A 16,015-nucleotide genomic window follows, 5' to 3' on the forward strand; every position below is an offset into this window, starting at 1 on the left:
GTCCACAGCTCTCTGAAGTTTCTTGCAGTCCTGGGCAGAGCAGTTGCCATACCAAGCCGTGATATATCCAGATAGGATGCTTTCTATGGTGCATCTGTAAAAGTTGGTGAGAGTCAAAGGGGACAAACCAAAAAGTAGAGGCGCTGGTGAGCTTTCTTGGCTGCGGCATCTACGTGATTTGACCAGGACAGGCAGTTGGTGATGTTCACTCCCAGGAACTTGAAGCTCTCAACGTTCTCGACCTCAGTCCATTGATGTAGACAGGTGCATGTACACTGCCCACTTTCCTGAAATCAATGACAAGCTCTTTTGTTGAGGTGACATTGGATTGAAGGATAAATATTGGCTATGACTGAAAATAATTCCCCTGCTATTCTTTGAACCATGAGGGAATACAGAGCTAAATTGTACCAATTTTAATGCAAGGGAACTTGCTTGTAAAGTAGGTGAACTTAAAACTTTAACACGTGGGAATATGATATTGTTGCCATCACTGAAAACATGGTTGAAAGATGGGCAGGACTGGCAGCTCAGAATCTCAGGGTATCAGAATTTTCAGGTGAGACAGAGGGGGATGTGAAAGAAGAGGTGCATTGCACTGTTAGTTAATGACTACATTCCTCAGTATTGAGGGAAGATATCCTAATAGGCTCTTCAAGTGAGGCCATTGTGGGTGGAAATTAGCAACAAAAAACAACTTTGCTGGGATTGTAATTACAGACCACCCCACAGATAGAAGAACAGATGTTTTGGAAAATAGCAGAGGCTTATGATAAAAAATAGGGTTATAATGCAAGGGAATTTCAATTTCATAGTACATAGAACAGTACAGCACAGGAACAGGCACAATGTCTGGACTGAACATGATGCCAAATTAAATTAAATCTCTTCTGCCTGTACGTAATCCATATTGCTCCATTCCCTGCATATTCATGTATCCAACAGCCTCTTAAATGCCACTATTGTATCTGCTTCCACCACCACACCTGGCAGCCCATTCCAGGGAAAAATCTTGCCCCGCACACCTCCTTTAAACTTTCCCCCACTCACCTAAAATACATGACATTTCTACCCTGGGAAAAAGATTCTGACTGTCTACTCATAATTTTATGGACTTCCATCAGGTCTCCCCTCAGCCTCTAACACTCCAGAGAAAACAGTTCGTTTATCCAATGTCTCCTCATAGCTCATACCCTCAGATCAGGATGATAAAGGGGCTCGACCCGAAATGTTAACTGTTAATTTCCCTCCATAGATGCTGCCCGACCTGCTGTGTTCCTCCTGCATTTTGTGTGTATTGCTCTGGATTTCAGCATCTGCAGAATCTCTTGTGTGCAACCTAACCATCTACATTTTTATCCAAATCATTTATATATATCACAAACAACAGAGGGCCTAGCGCCAATCCCTGCAGAACACCACTGGTCACGGACCTCCAGCCATGAATACACCCTTCCACTACCACCTTCTGTCTTCTCTGAGCAAGTCAATTTCCCAAATATTAACTGGGATTGCCTTAGCAGAAAAGGCTCAGAAAGGATCAAGTTTTTACCGTGTGGCCTAGAGAGATCTTTGACACTGTATGTCAGTAGACCAATAAGAGAAGGAACAATACTGGACGGATCTTGGGGAATGTAGCCAGTGAAATGGAGGGAGTGTTAGGGGAGCATTTTGGGGATAATGACCATAGCCATTAAAATGGTTATGGAAAAAGATAAGGATAGATCAGGAATAGAAGTCTTAAATTGTGGGAAGGCCATCTTTATTAAATAAGACAGAACCTGACAAAGGTAGACTGGGAGTATCTAATTGCAGAAAAGTCTACAACTTCACAATGGGAAGCATTCAATGGAGGAATAAACAAGGCTCAGGGCCATCATGTTTCCTGTAAGGGTGAAAGCCAAGGGTAACAAGTATGAGGAACCCTGGCTGTCTAGGGATATTGAGGATTGGATAAAGAGAAAAAGGAAGCATATAGCAGGTACGGAGGGCTAAAGAAAGTGGGGGGGGGGGCGGGAAGGGGGGTGTTGGGGTATTGAAGTTTAAAAATCATAGGGAGATGCTTAAAAAGGAAACGAGGAAGGCAAAAAGGAGTAACGAAATATCACTGGCGGTATTAAGGTTAATCCAAAGGCATTTTATAAGTGTATCAAGGACTAAAGAATAACCAGGAAAAGAGTAGGGCTCATTCGGGACAACAGGGACAATCTGTGCGAGAACCAGAAGTAGAGGTGAGGTCCTAAATTAATACTTTTCGTCTGTATTCATAAAGGGAACAGAACTTGTAGTTGGAGAACTCAGCGAAGGAGAAGGTGAAATTCTTGTGCAAGTCTCTATGAATAATGAGGAAGTACTCCATGCCTAATGAGATTAAAGGTGGATAAATCCCCAGGATTCATTGGAAAAGATTCAGAGGGACAAGATTAATGATCACTTGGAAAAGCAGGAAAAACAGAGATAGACGACATGGCTTTGTCAAGGGGAGATCCTGTCTGACCAATCTGATGGATTTTTTAAGGAAATAATAAAGGGTATTGATGAGGTCAATGCAATAGATGTGACTTACATGGACTTCAGTAAGGCCTTCAACAAGGTCCCATGTGGGATACTAGTTCAAAAGGTTAGGGCCTATGGGATCCAGGGGTAATTTGGAAAATTGAATCCAAAATTGGTCTGGCATTAGGAGATAGGGTGATGGTAGAAGGTTATTTTGTGATTAGATGTGGATGTTGGAGACATGATTAGTAAGTTTGCAGATGACACGAAGGTTGGTGGAGTTGTTGACAGACTGCACAGTGATTGTTGCTGAAAAGGGCTAAGAAATGGTAGACAAAATTTAATCCTGATAAATATGAGCTTTTGCATTTTGGTACTATTAATAAGGCTAGGACATATACCATGAATAGTAGGGTCCTAGGGAATATTGAGGAGCAGAGAGACCTTGGAGTATGACCATAGATCCTTGAAGGTGGCAGGGCAGATAGATAATGTGGTGAAGAAGGTTTATGGATGGGATACTGGCCTTCATTAGTCGGGGTACTGCATACATGGGAAAGGAGGTTATGCTCCAACTTTATAAAATATTGGTCAGATCTCATCTGGAGTATTGCTTGCAGGTCTGGTCACCACACTAATAGGAAAGCTGTGATAATGCTGGAGAGAGTGTGGACGAGGTACTTCAAGATGTTGCCTGTGATGGAGCATTTTAGTTATATGAAGTGACTGGAGAAACTAGGTCTGTTTTCTCTGAAACAGTGAAGGTTAAGAGGGGACCTAACTGATGTAAATACAATTGAGGATTATAGGTAGGGTAGACTTCAGGAAAGTTTTCCCCTTATCAGAGGTGAATAAGACTGAAGGACATAAAGTTAGGGTAAGCGATAAGGAGATTTAGGTGGGATCTGAAGGGGGTGTTTTTTACACAGAGTGGTGAGTACCTAGAATGCACTGCTGGAGAGAGTGGTGGAAGCAGAATTGCTGACAGCATTTAAGCAGTGTCCAGACAAATACTTAAATTGCCTGGGCAGAGAAGGCTACGGACAAGTGCTGGAAGATAAAAATTACTATGGATGGGAGCCTACTGGTTGGTGTCGACATGGTGGGCTGAATGGTCTGTTTCCATGCTGTATGATAAGATAAGATACCTTTATAAGTCACATGCATATCGAAACACACAGTGAAATGCACCTTTTGCATAGAGTGTTCTGGGGGCAGCCCACAAGTGTCGCCACACTTCCAGCGCCAACATAGCATGCCCACGACTTCCTAACCCATACGTCTTTGGAATGTGGGAGGAAACCGGAGCACCCAGAGGAAACCCATGCAGACACAGGGAGAACATACAAACTCCTTACAGACAGCAGCTGGAATTGAACCCAGGTCGCTGGCGCCGTAAAGTGTTATGCTAACCGCTACACTACCATGCCTGCCCTAGAATCTGTCTGTGTCAGGTAGGAGGAAGTGTTAGAGATATTGGCACATATTAAGGTGGATAAATCCACAGGGCCTGACACAATCTATCGTAGGATGTTATGGGAAGCAAGGGAGAAGATTGTTGGCACTCAGAGACTTTTGAATCTTTGTTAGGTATGGGTGAGGTACTAGAAGACTGAACGATAGCTAGTGTCCCCTTGTTCAAAATGTGCAGTAGGGACAAAGCCAGGAAACTACAGACTGGTGACCCTTACATCAATGCTAAAGAAGTTATCAGAAAAAATTCTAAGGGACAGGACTTACATTCACTTGGAAAGGCATGGACTGATTAGGAGGAGCAAATATGGTTTTGTGCAGAGGAAATCTGATTGAATTTTTGAGGAAGTAACTAAGAGAAGTGATTAGGCAGGGTGGTAGATGTGGTTTATAGGCACTTTAGTAAGGCTTTTAATAAAGTCCCACACAGCAAGCATGTCCAGAAAGTTAGGGCACATGGAACCCAAGGTGTATTGGCAAAGTTGATTCAAAATTGGTTCGGTGATAGGAGGCAAAGGGTAATGGTGAAGGGGTGTTTTTCTGACTGGAAGTCTGTAAGCAGTGTGGTGTAACTGTTGCAACCTTTGTTCATTTTACATTTATAAATGACTTAGATGAGAATTTAAGTGGACTAATTAGTAAGTTTGCTGATAACACAAAAATTGGTGGAGTAGGAGATAGTAACAAAGGTTGGGAAAGGATACATAGGAACAGAGAAACATAGAAAAACTACAGCACAATTCAGGCCCTTCGGCCCACAAAGCTGTGCCGAACATGTCCCTACCCTTGAAATTACTAGGCTTACCCATAGCCCTCTATTTTATTCAGCTCCATGTACCTATCTAACAGTATCTTGAAAGACCCTATCGTATCCGCCTCCACCGCTGTTTCCAGCAGCCCATTCCACGCACTCACCACTCTCTGAGTAAAAAATTTACCCCTGACATCTCCTCTATATCTACTCCCCAGCACCTTAAACCTGTGTCCTCTTGTGGCCACCATTTCAGCCCTGGGGAAAAGCCTCCGACTATTTACCCTATCAATACCCCTCATCATCTTATACACATCTATCAGGTCCCCCTTCATCCTCCGTCTCTCGAAGGAGAAAAGGCCGAGTTCCCTCAGCCTGTTTTCATGAGGCATGCTCTGCATTCCAGGCAGCATCCTTGTAAATCTCCTCTGCATTCTCTCTATGGCTTCCACATCTTCCCTGTAGTGAGGTGAACAGAACTGAGCACAATACTCCAAGTGGGGTCTGACCAGGGACCTATATAGCTGCAACAATACATCTCGGCTCCTAAATTCGATTCCCCGATTGATGAAGGACAATACACCATATGCCTTCTTAACCACAGAATCAACCTGCGCAGCCGCTTTGAGCATCCTATGGATTTGGATCCCAAGATCCCTCTGATCCTCCACACTGCCAAGAGTCCTACCATTAATACTATATTCCGCCAACATATTTGACCTACCAAAATGAACCACTTCACACTTATCTGGGTTGAACTGCATCTGCCACTTCTCAGCCCAACTTTTCATCCTATCTATATCCCTCTGTAACCTCTGACAGCCCTCCAAACTATCCACAACACCCCCAACCTTCGTGTCATCCGCAAACTTACTAACCCACCTGTCCACTTCCTCTTCCAGGTCGTTTATAAAAATCACAAAGAGTAAGGGTCCCAGTAGAGATCCCTGAGGTACACCACTGGTCACCGACCTCCACTCAGAATATGACTCTTCAACAACCACTCTTTGCCTTCTGTGGGCCAGCCAGTTCTGGATCCACACTGCAATGTCCCCTTGGATCCCATGTCTCCTCACGTTCTCCATAAGCCTTACATGGGGTACCTTATCAAACGCCTTGCTGAAATCCATATACACTACATCTACGGCTCTCCCTTCATCGATGTGCTTAGTCACATCCTCAAAAAATTCAATCAGGCTCGTAAGGCAGGACCTGCCCTTGACAAAGCCATGCTGACTATTCCTAATCATATTATACCTCTCCAAATGTTCATAAATCCTGCCTCTCAGGATCTTCTCCATCAGCTTACCAACCACTGAGGTAAGACTCACTGGTCTATAATTCCCTGGGCTATCCCTACTCCCCTTCTTGAGTAAGGGAACAACATTCGCAACCCTCCAATTTTCTGGAACCTCTCCCGTCTCCATCGAATCCGCAAAGATCATCATCAGAGGCTCCGCAATCTCCTCCCTCGCCTCCCACAGCAACCTGGGGTACATCTCATCTGGTCCCAGCGACTTATCTAACTTGATGCTTTCCAAAAGTTTCAGCACCACCTCTTTTCTAATATCTACATGCTCAAGCTTTTCAGGCCGCAGCAAGTCCCCACTACAATCCCCTAGATCCTTTTCCATAGTGAATACTGACGTAAAGTATTCATTAAGTACCTCCGCTGTTTCTTCCAGATCTATACACACTTTCCCACTGCTGCACTTGATAGGCCCTATCCTTTCGCATCTCATCTTCTTACTCTTCACATACTTGTAGAATGCCTTGGGGTTCTCCTTAATCCTGCCCGCCAAGGCCTTCTCATGTCCCCTTCTGGCTCTCCTAATCTCTTTCTTAAGTTCCTTCCTTTTAGCCTTGTACTCTTCCAGATCTCTAACATTACCTACCTCTCTGTACCTTTTGTATGCTTTTCTTTTCCTTTTGACTAGATTTATTATAGCTTTGTACACCACGGTTCCTGTATCCTCTCATGACTCCCCTGTCTCATCGGAACATGTCTATGCAGAACTCCACACAAATATCCCCTGAATATTTGCCACATATCTTCTGTACTTTTCCCAGAGAATATCTGTTCCCAATTTAATCTTCCATTTTCCTGCCTGAGATCCTCATAATTCCCTTTACTCCAAGTAAACGCCTTTCTAGTCTGTCTGTTCTTATCTCTCTCCAGTGCTAACGTAAAGGAGATAGAATTATGATCACTGTCACCAAAATGTTCACCCACTGTGACATCTGACACCTGACCGGGTTCATTTCCCAATATCACATCAAGCACAGCCTCTCCTCTTGTAGGTCTATCTACATACTGTGTCAAGAACCCTTCCTGAACACACCTAACAAACTCCACCCCATCTAAACCCCTCACTGTCTGGAGATGCCAGTCGATGTTTGGGAAATTAAAATCCCCCATCACAACAACTCTGTTATTCTCACACCTTTCTAGGATCTGCTTCCCTATCTGCTCCTCAATAACCCTGTCACTATTGGGCGGCCTATAAAAAACACCCAGCACCGTTATCGACCCCTTCCTGTTCCTAACCTCCACCCATAGAGACTCTGTAGACAATCCCTCCACAACGTCCACCTTTTCCACAGCCGTGACACTATCTCTGATCAACAGTGCCACTCCCCCACATTTCTTGCCTCCCTCCCTGTCCTTCCTGAAACATCTAAAACCCAGCACTTGAATCAACCATTCCAGCCCCAGAGTCATCCAAGTCTCCGTAATGGCCACCACATCATAGCTCCAAGTATCGATCCAAGCTCTAAGCTCATCCGCCTTGTTCACAATACTCCTTGCGTTAAAATAGACACATCTCAAGCCTGTCTGAACACTTCCCTTCTCTATCACCTGCCTATGGTACTTACTCCTAGTTTCCTCTATCTGAGAGCCAAACACCTCTTCCCCAGTCTCTCCAGTACGGATCCCACCCCCCAACAATTCTAGTTTAAACTCTCCCCAGTAGCCTTAGCAAACCTCCCGCCAGTATGTTGGTCCCCCTGGGATTCAAGTGCAACCCATCCTCTTTGAACAGGTTATACCTGACCCAAAAGAGGCCCCAATGATCCAGAAATCTGAATCCCTGCTCCTTACTCCAGTCCCTCAACCACGCATTTAACCTCCTCCTCATTCTGTCCCTATGCCCACTGTCGCTTAGCACAGGCAGTAATCCGGAAATGACTACCTTTGAGGTCCTGCCTCTCAACTTCCTTCTTTTCAGGACCTCATTCCTTTCCCTACCTCTGTTGTTGGTACCAATATGTACTACGACCTCTGGCTGTTCTCCCTCCCCCTTCAAGATTTCTTGGACGCAATCTGAAACATCCCGGACCCTGGCACCTGGGAGGCAAACTACCTTCCAAGTTTCCTCCTGCATCCACAGAATCGCTTGTCTGCCCACCTAACTATAGAGTCCCCTATCACTAGTGCCCTCCTCACTCTTTCGCTACCCATCTGAGCCACAGGGCTGGGCTCTGTGCCAGAGACACTGCCACTGTTGCTTCCCCCAGGTAGGCTGTCTCCCCCAACAGTACTCAAACAGGAGTACTTATTGTCAAGGGGTACAGCCACAGGGTTACTCTCTAGTGCCTGACTCCTCCTCTTCCTCTTCCCCTTCCCCTTCCCCTTCCCCTTCCCCCTCCTGACTATGACCCAATTACCTGATTCCAATGGTCCTGGTGTGACCACCTGCCTATAACTCCTCTCTAGCACCTCCTCACTCTCCCTGACCAGATGAAGGTCATCAAGCTGCATCTCCAGTTCCCTAAATGGTCCCTCAGGAGCTGCAGCTTGACACACCAGGCGCAGACGTAGCCTTCCCGGGGGCAGGGAGACTCCGGGAACTCCTACATCTGACAGTGAGTACAGGAAACCGCAGTCATACCCTTTCCTTTCCTCAAATCACCTACCTTTCCTCGCCCCTTTACGCTGAAGCCCCTTGAGCCAAAACCCAGGACACTCTGCTCCCTCTCACTCCGCTGCCCGCTCCGACGCTGCCCGCTGGATAGAGCAGATCGCTTTTTAAACAGCCTGCGCCTTACCTGCTGACATCATGCGCCTGCGCAGTCCAGTCCCCATTATTCCTGATTAAAACTTATTTAAAAACTTATAAAACAGAACCTTACTCAACTAAACCTTACAATAAAAACTCTATACGAAAAAAAAGGAAAACTTATCTGTCCCAAAGTCCCAACCTCTGCCAAAGCGAAACCCACGAAATCTCCGGTTTTTTTTCTAACCACTTTTTAAACTGCCCGCACCTTACCTGCTGACAAAGGTTGGGAAAGGATACAGAGGGACATAGATCAGTTGGAAAGTTGGACGGAGCAGTGGGAGATGGAATTTAATCCAGACAGGTGTGAGGTGATTCATTTGAGATGTCAAATAATAACAGGTCATATTGAATAAATGGCAGAGACAGGAGTGTTGATGCACAGGGGTACCTTGGGATAGAAGTTCATAGAGTCCTGAATATGGCAACACAGTAGATAGGGTAGTGAAGAAGGTATTCTGCATGCTTGACTGCATTGGCTGAGGCATTGAATATAAGAGTGGGAGATCATGTTGCAGATTTACAAGTCATTTGTCAGGCTGCCCCTTGGGTATTATGTGCAGGTCTGGTGCCATACTACAGGACGGCTGTGATACATTAGAAAGGCTGCTGTGGGAGGCGAGGGAAATGATTGCGGAGCCTCTGATGATGATCTTTGCATCGTCGATGGAGATGGGAGAGGTTCCGGAAGATTGGAGGGTTGCAGGTGTTGTTCCCTTATTCAAGAAAGGGAGTAGGGATAGCCCAGGGAATTATAGACTGGTGAGTCTTACCTCAGTGGTTGGTAAGCTGATGGAGAAGATCCTGAGAGGCAGGATTTATGAACATTTGGAGAGGTATAATATGATTAGGAATAGTCAGCATGGCTTTGTCAAGGGCAGGTCCTGCCTTACGAGCCTGATTGAATTTTTTGAGGATGTGACTAAACACATCGATGAAGGGAGAGCCGTAGATGTAGTGTATATAGATTTCAGCAAGGTGTTTGATAAAATACCCCATGCAAGGCTTATTAAGAAAGTAAGGAGGCATGGAATCCAAGGGGACATTACAATGTGGATCCAGAACTGGCTGGCCCACAGAAGGCAAAGAGTGGTTGTTGAAGGGTCATATTCTGTGTGGAGGTCAGTGACCAGTGGTGTACCTCAGGAATCTGTACTGGGACCTTTGCTCTTTGTGATTTTTATAAACAACCTGGATGAGAAAGTGGAGAGGTGGGTTAGTAAGTTTGCGGATGACACAAAGGTTGGGGGTGTTGTGGATAGTTTGGAGGGCTGTCAGAGGTTACAGAGGGACATAGATAAGATGCAGAGTTGGGCTGAGAAGTGGCAGATGCAGTTCAACCCAGATAAGTGTGAAGTGGTTCATTTTGGTAGGTCAACTATGATGGCAGAATATAGTATTAAGGGTAGGACTCTTAGCAGTGTGGAGGATCAGAGGGATCTTGGGGCCCGAGTCCATAGGATGCTCAAAGCGGCTGCACAGGTTGACTCTGTGGTTAAGAAGGCATATGGTGTATTGTCCTTCATCAATCGGGGCATTAAATTTAAGAGCTGAGAGGTATTGTTGCAACTATATAGGTCCCTGGTCAGACCCCACCTGGAGTACTGTGCTCAGTTCTGGTCACCTCACTACAGGAAGGATGTGGAAGCCATAGAAAGGGTGCAGAGGAGATTTACATGGATGCTGCCTGGAATGCGGAGCATGCCTTATGAAAGCAGGTTGAGGGAACTTGGCCTTTTCTCCTTGGAGTGACAGAAGATGAGGGGGGACCTGATAGAGGTATATAAGATGATGAGGGTTATTGATCGGGTAGATAGTCAGAGGTTTTTCCCAGGGCTGAAGTGGTGGCCACAAGAGGACATAGGTTTAAGGTGCTTGGGAGTAGGTGTAGAGGAGATATCAGGGGTAAATTTTTTACTCAGAGAGTGGTGAGTGCGTAGAATGGGCTGCCGGCAATGGTGGTGGAAGCAGATACGATAGGGTCTTTTAAGAGACTGTTGGATAGGTACATGGAGCTGAGAAAAATAGAGGGCTATGGGTAAGCCTAGTAATTTCAAGGGTAGGGACATGTTTGGCACAGCTTTGTTGTCTGAAGGGCCTGAATTGTGCTGTAGTTTTTCTATGTTTCTAAAGAATACAGAAGAGATTCACCAGGATGTTGCTTGAAATGGAGGGCTTAATTTATAAGGAGAGTTTGGGCAGGCTGGGTTTATTTGCACTTGAACATAGGAGGCTGATGGCTGACCTTTTTGAGGATTTTCAAAGTGTGAGTGGTATAAACAGAATGGATGGTCGTTTTCCCAGGATCTAAAGAGTACAGGTTTAAGGTGAGAGGGAAGAAATTAAAGGATATGTAAGTTTTTCAGGCAGATGGTGGAGGAGATGGTGGAGCCAGATATGTTTACATTGTTTAAATGACATTTGGACAGGTACTTGGATAGGAAAGCATATAATGATGCAGGCCTGAGGCAAGCGAATAGGATTAGCGTAGATAGGGATCACAGTTGACATGGATGAGGTGGGCCGGTTTCTGTGCTGTACAACTCTATAACTAAGGTTCTAGGAGCTCTAAGAGATCAGTTGTAGTCTTCTGGCAAGGACCTCCTTTTAGCTACTCATCTGTTTGACTCATGACATTTTTTCCCAAATTTCTAGGCGGATGTATTCTGTACTGATAAGATCCACAATACTGAAGCACCCAACAGGCAGAACGCAATGTGCAATCTCAGAAGCACTTGGGATGTGATCGTTAGGTCTGAAGATTTCAGAAACATTTCCTCACCCCACGCTGGTTCAGTCATCCCAACATTCACACTTCTACAGGCCAAGGACCGCGTGCTTTGTTTAGTCCTTGATGTTTCGGGAAGCATGACATCGGTAAGGTCTTTTATGATGCCATTCAATGAAATGTGCAGACAGGGTGACAAGGGAGGTCTCAAAAAGGTTTGCCTGCAATTTTTTCGTTTATAGCATTTCTCTTTCATTTATTGTACGTGTGTAGAAACAGACACATGGTCAGCATTTGGTTCAAATTTGTGCAAAATGCAGAAGAGGGTTTAACATTCCTGTTGAACTAGGAGATAACATTCACTCAGGGATGGACTGAGTTTTTGGCTGATGCGTGCAAAGTGATCAGTTAGGGACTTTACCATTGCACCATCTTGTTATATGAGCTGACGTTATTTCTTCCTGCCCTCCATTTCTTCAAGTCTATAGTCCTTAGTACGACTCAGAGAAAGCACATAATGCAGGACCATCCCTTGGACCTCAACAGTCAGTGACACTTTATAGTCAAGTGGTAGATGATGGTAGAATAGAGCTGTGGAGATGAAAACATTCTGATGTTTAGCTAACCAGCCATGAATAATACAGAGACTCAAAGCATTTAGATACTTAGGATACTGTAATTACCTTTATGATGCTGAGGACATATCTTTAGACATTCTAAACAGTCACACTGGTGAATTTGCCCAACCTGATTACTCAACTAGAAGCCAAGATGCTTGGATAAAATGGACAACTTTCTGTGTTGCCTTGTCAGCCCTTTAATGTGTAATAGTGCGGATATCACCAAGTTTCAGAGACTATCCAGTATTTGGAGAAGAAACTATTAGGAGGTTTAAGGTCACCTAGAGGCCTGCAATCTTCGTTATTTACATCCCTTCTACTGGAGAAGATAATTTTTTTGGCCAATTCTCTATCTTCCACAACCTTTTGGTTGTAGTATTTAATGTAATAACATTGACATGCAAATTATCAGCACTCTGTTAAATCACTGAGATTCTCTGGACTCAGTAGAGGTGAACTACTAGCAGGGTGACTCAATATGCAGAGTATGATGTGATTCAATGAAGGGAGTCACAGGCATTCTGACTACCTGACCTAACCAAACTGAGACAGACAACTCTTTGTATGGCAGTTCCTCCAGCATTCTGTGTGTGTTGCTCCAGATTCCAGCATCTGCAGAGTCTCTTGTATCTGTATGTGAAGCCATGTGTTAGGCGTGGAGACATTAATCAGAACGTTTCTCTGAATGGACCCCTGATAAAAGTATTTGATTAATTTGAATTGAATGACCCCACTGGGTATGCTGAGAAATCCTCATGAACACAGTAGCTCCATGGCATCTTTCAGTAAATCAAAAGTATTGGGATTGAGTGGCTGCCTGAGGCAGAGAAACCTCCAATATAAGGGAGTGATGTACTCCATTGTGTCAATGTTCAACAGTACCAGAGACCCATGTTCAATCCTGACCTCAGGTGATATCAGTGTGGAGTTTGCACATTTTCTTTCTGACTGCGTGGGTTTTCTTCAGGTGCTAAGGCTTCCTCCCATATCCCATAGGTGTGCAGGTTGGTAGGTTTAAATTGCTCCACTGTAAATTGCTCCAAGTGCGCAGATGAATGGCAGAACCTGGGAGTCATTGATGAGACTACGGGTAGAATAAAAAGAGGGATTACAGGAGGATTAATGTAAATGGGTGGTTAATGGTTGGGGCCAACAGGGAGAGCTGAAGGGCCTGTTTCCATGCTGTCTCTCTCTATGACTCCATGACTCAATACATTGATGGCTGCTGAAAAGTCAGAAAGTGTAGACTTCCTAAGGATAAAGGAGCAGTAGGATCTGCCAGGAAACAGGATATTCACTATCGTTACGATCTGTGACAATCTATACACTAAAGAGTAGAAGCCCTTTGAATTATTTGAAAGATCCATTGTTCAAGGGAAAGAACATGAGTGCAGTTGATGGTATTGTTATTGGTTTATTATTGTCACTTGTACCGAGGTACAGTGAAAAACTTGTCTTACAAACCGATCGTACAGGTCAATTCATTACACAGTGCGGTTACATTGGGTTAGTACAGAGTGCATTGATGTAGTACAGGTAAAAACAATAACAGTACAGAGTAAAGTGTCACAGCTACAGAGAAACTGCAGTGCAATAAGGTGCAAGGTCACAACAAGGTAGATTGTGAGGTCAGAGTCCATCTCATCGTATAAGGGAACCGTTTAATAGTCTTATCACAGTGAGGTAGAAGCTGTCCTTAAGTCTGGTAGTATGTGCCCTCAGGTTCCTGTATCTTTTACCTGATGGAAGAGGAGAGAAGAGAGAATGACCTGGGTGGGTGGGGTCTTTGATTATGCTGGCTGCTACACCAAGACAGCGAGAGGTAAAGACAGAGTCCAAGGAGGGGAAGCTGGTGTCCGTGATGCTCTGGGCTGTGTCCACAACTCTCTGCAGTTTCTTGCAGTCCTGAGCAGAGCAGTTGCTGTACCAAGCCATGATACATCCAGATAGGATGCTTTCTGTGGTGCATCGATAAAAGTTGGTGAGTGTCAAAGGGGACACATTGAATTTCTTTAGCCTCCTGAGGAAGTAGAGGCACTGGTCAGCTTTCTTGGCCGTGGCATCTACGTGATTTAACCAGGACAGGCTGTTGGTGATGTTCACTCCCAGGAACTTGAAGCTGTCAACCCTCTCGACCTCAGCACCGTTGATGTAGACAGGTACATTACACCGCCCCCTTTCCTGAAGTCAATGACCAGCTCTTTTGTTTTGTTGACATTGAGGGAAAGGTTGTTGTCATGACACCATTCCACTAAGCTCTCTATCTCCTTCCTGTACTCCGACTCATCGCTGTTTGAGATACAGCCTACAACGGTGGTATCATCTGCAAACTTGTAGATGGAGTCAAAGCAGAATCTGGCCACACAGTCATGATTGTATAGGGAGTAGAGTAGAGGGCTGAGGACGCAGCCTTGTGGGGCACCAGTGTTGAGAATAATCCTTCTGGAGGTATTGCTGTCTATCCGCACTGATTGCGGTCTGTTGGTTAGAAAGTCAAGGATCCAGTTACAGAGGGAGGTGTTGAGTCCTAGGTCTCAGAGTCTGGTGACAAGTTTGCTTGGGATTATTGTACTGAAGGCAGAGCTGTAGTCAATAAACAATACTCTGATGTAGGTGTTGGCTTCTTGCACTCTGGAGAAGACAGCAGTGCTGGCGAATCCCGGTGTCTAAGATGCCACCTTCTTCTCATTGAAATCAAAGTAGGTGAGGTCATTGCTCCAGAAATACAGAGCCTGGGCAACCTCTCGAATGTGGACAAGAAAATGCAGAACAGTGGGTGCTTGGAATAAACCAGTGGTCAGGAGAGTTGCAGTGAACTTGGCCCAAATAGAAAGAACAGTCCAGGTGAAAGAGTGGGGCCAAAGGTCATCATGCAGAATGCCACAGATCTCAATGAATACAACCTTCAAATGCCTGAGCCTGAAAACACATCACTCACCAGAGAGGTTCAGGTGGAATCTGGTGTCTCTGCAAATTCTGTGCATGGATGGATGATTCTGTACCTCTTGCCCCATCATCTCTGACCGTCCTTGAGTCAGTTCCAGTAATGAAGTGCTGCCAGCAGTGTTCACAGGGACGCACACAATAAGTCTTAGTGCCACTACAGCAGTCCCTGCTGGTTTAAGTGCACTAATGGACATTGGGAGGTGATTGAGCAGTCCACAGTTAATTCTGAAGCTGCTTTGTGTAGTGCCCTGAGCTCAGAAGTGTATCCCCTTAACAAAGGAGTACAGCATCACACTGAGCTCCCAGTTCTCCTGTGACTGTCTGATGATGGTCCTGGTCTGGAACTTTCAGCTCCAGTTTATATTGGAAAACAAATGAAGCTACAAATGCTAGAATCTGTAACAAATATTCTGGAAGAACTCAGGTGGTTAAGTAGCATCTGTGGAAAGAGAAACCAGTCAATGTTTCGGCTCATCAGCCCTTCATCATAACTTTGGGAAAGAGTTAAGGGTTCAGTATTCAAAGCAGAGATGGGATAGGAGTGAGGTGTAAGACAAAAGACTATTTAGAGATAGAACATAGAATAATACAGCACAGAAATAGGCCCTCCAGCCCACGATGTCTGTGCCAACCATGATGCCAATTCAAACTGCACATCTGTATCCCCCATTCCCTGCCTGTCCATGTGCCTGCCTAAATGCTTCTCAAGTGTTATGATCATATCTGCTTCCTCCATTCCTCCCAGCAGCCCATTCCAGGCACCTACCATTCTATGTAAAAAAAAAACTTGCCCTGTATATCTCCTTTAAACTTTCCACCTCTCACTTTAAATGCATATCATCTAGTACTTGACATTTCCATCCTGGGAAAAAGATTCTGACTGTCTACCCTATCTATGCCTCTCATAATCTTATAAACTTCTATCAGCTCTCCCCTCAGC

General features: G+C 44.9%; 1 protein-coding gene across 1 annotated transcript in view; it reads left to right on the forward strand.

The window, feature by feature from the left end:
* The window catches only part of LOC127567729 (calcium-activated chloride channel regulator 1-like), a 76,643-nt gene that overhangs the window by 35,292 nt on the left and 25,336 nt on the right, over positions 1–16,015 (forward strand). The window contains exon 7 of the mRNA XM_052010707.1: positions 11,437–11,658. Within this exon, the coding sequence (XP_051866667.1) occupies positions 11,437–11,658 (222 nt within the window). The remainder of the gene's footprint in view (positions 1–11,436; positions 11,659–16,015) is intronic.

The sequence above is a fragment of the Pristis pectinata genome, chromosome 3, assembly GCF_009764475.1.
Source record: "Pristis pectinata isolate sPriPec2 chromosome 3, sPriPec2.1.pri, whole genome shotgun sequence".
Lineage (NCBI taxonomy): Eukaryota > Metazoa > Chordata > Chondrichthyes > Rhinopristiformes > Pristidae > Pristis > Pristis pectinata.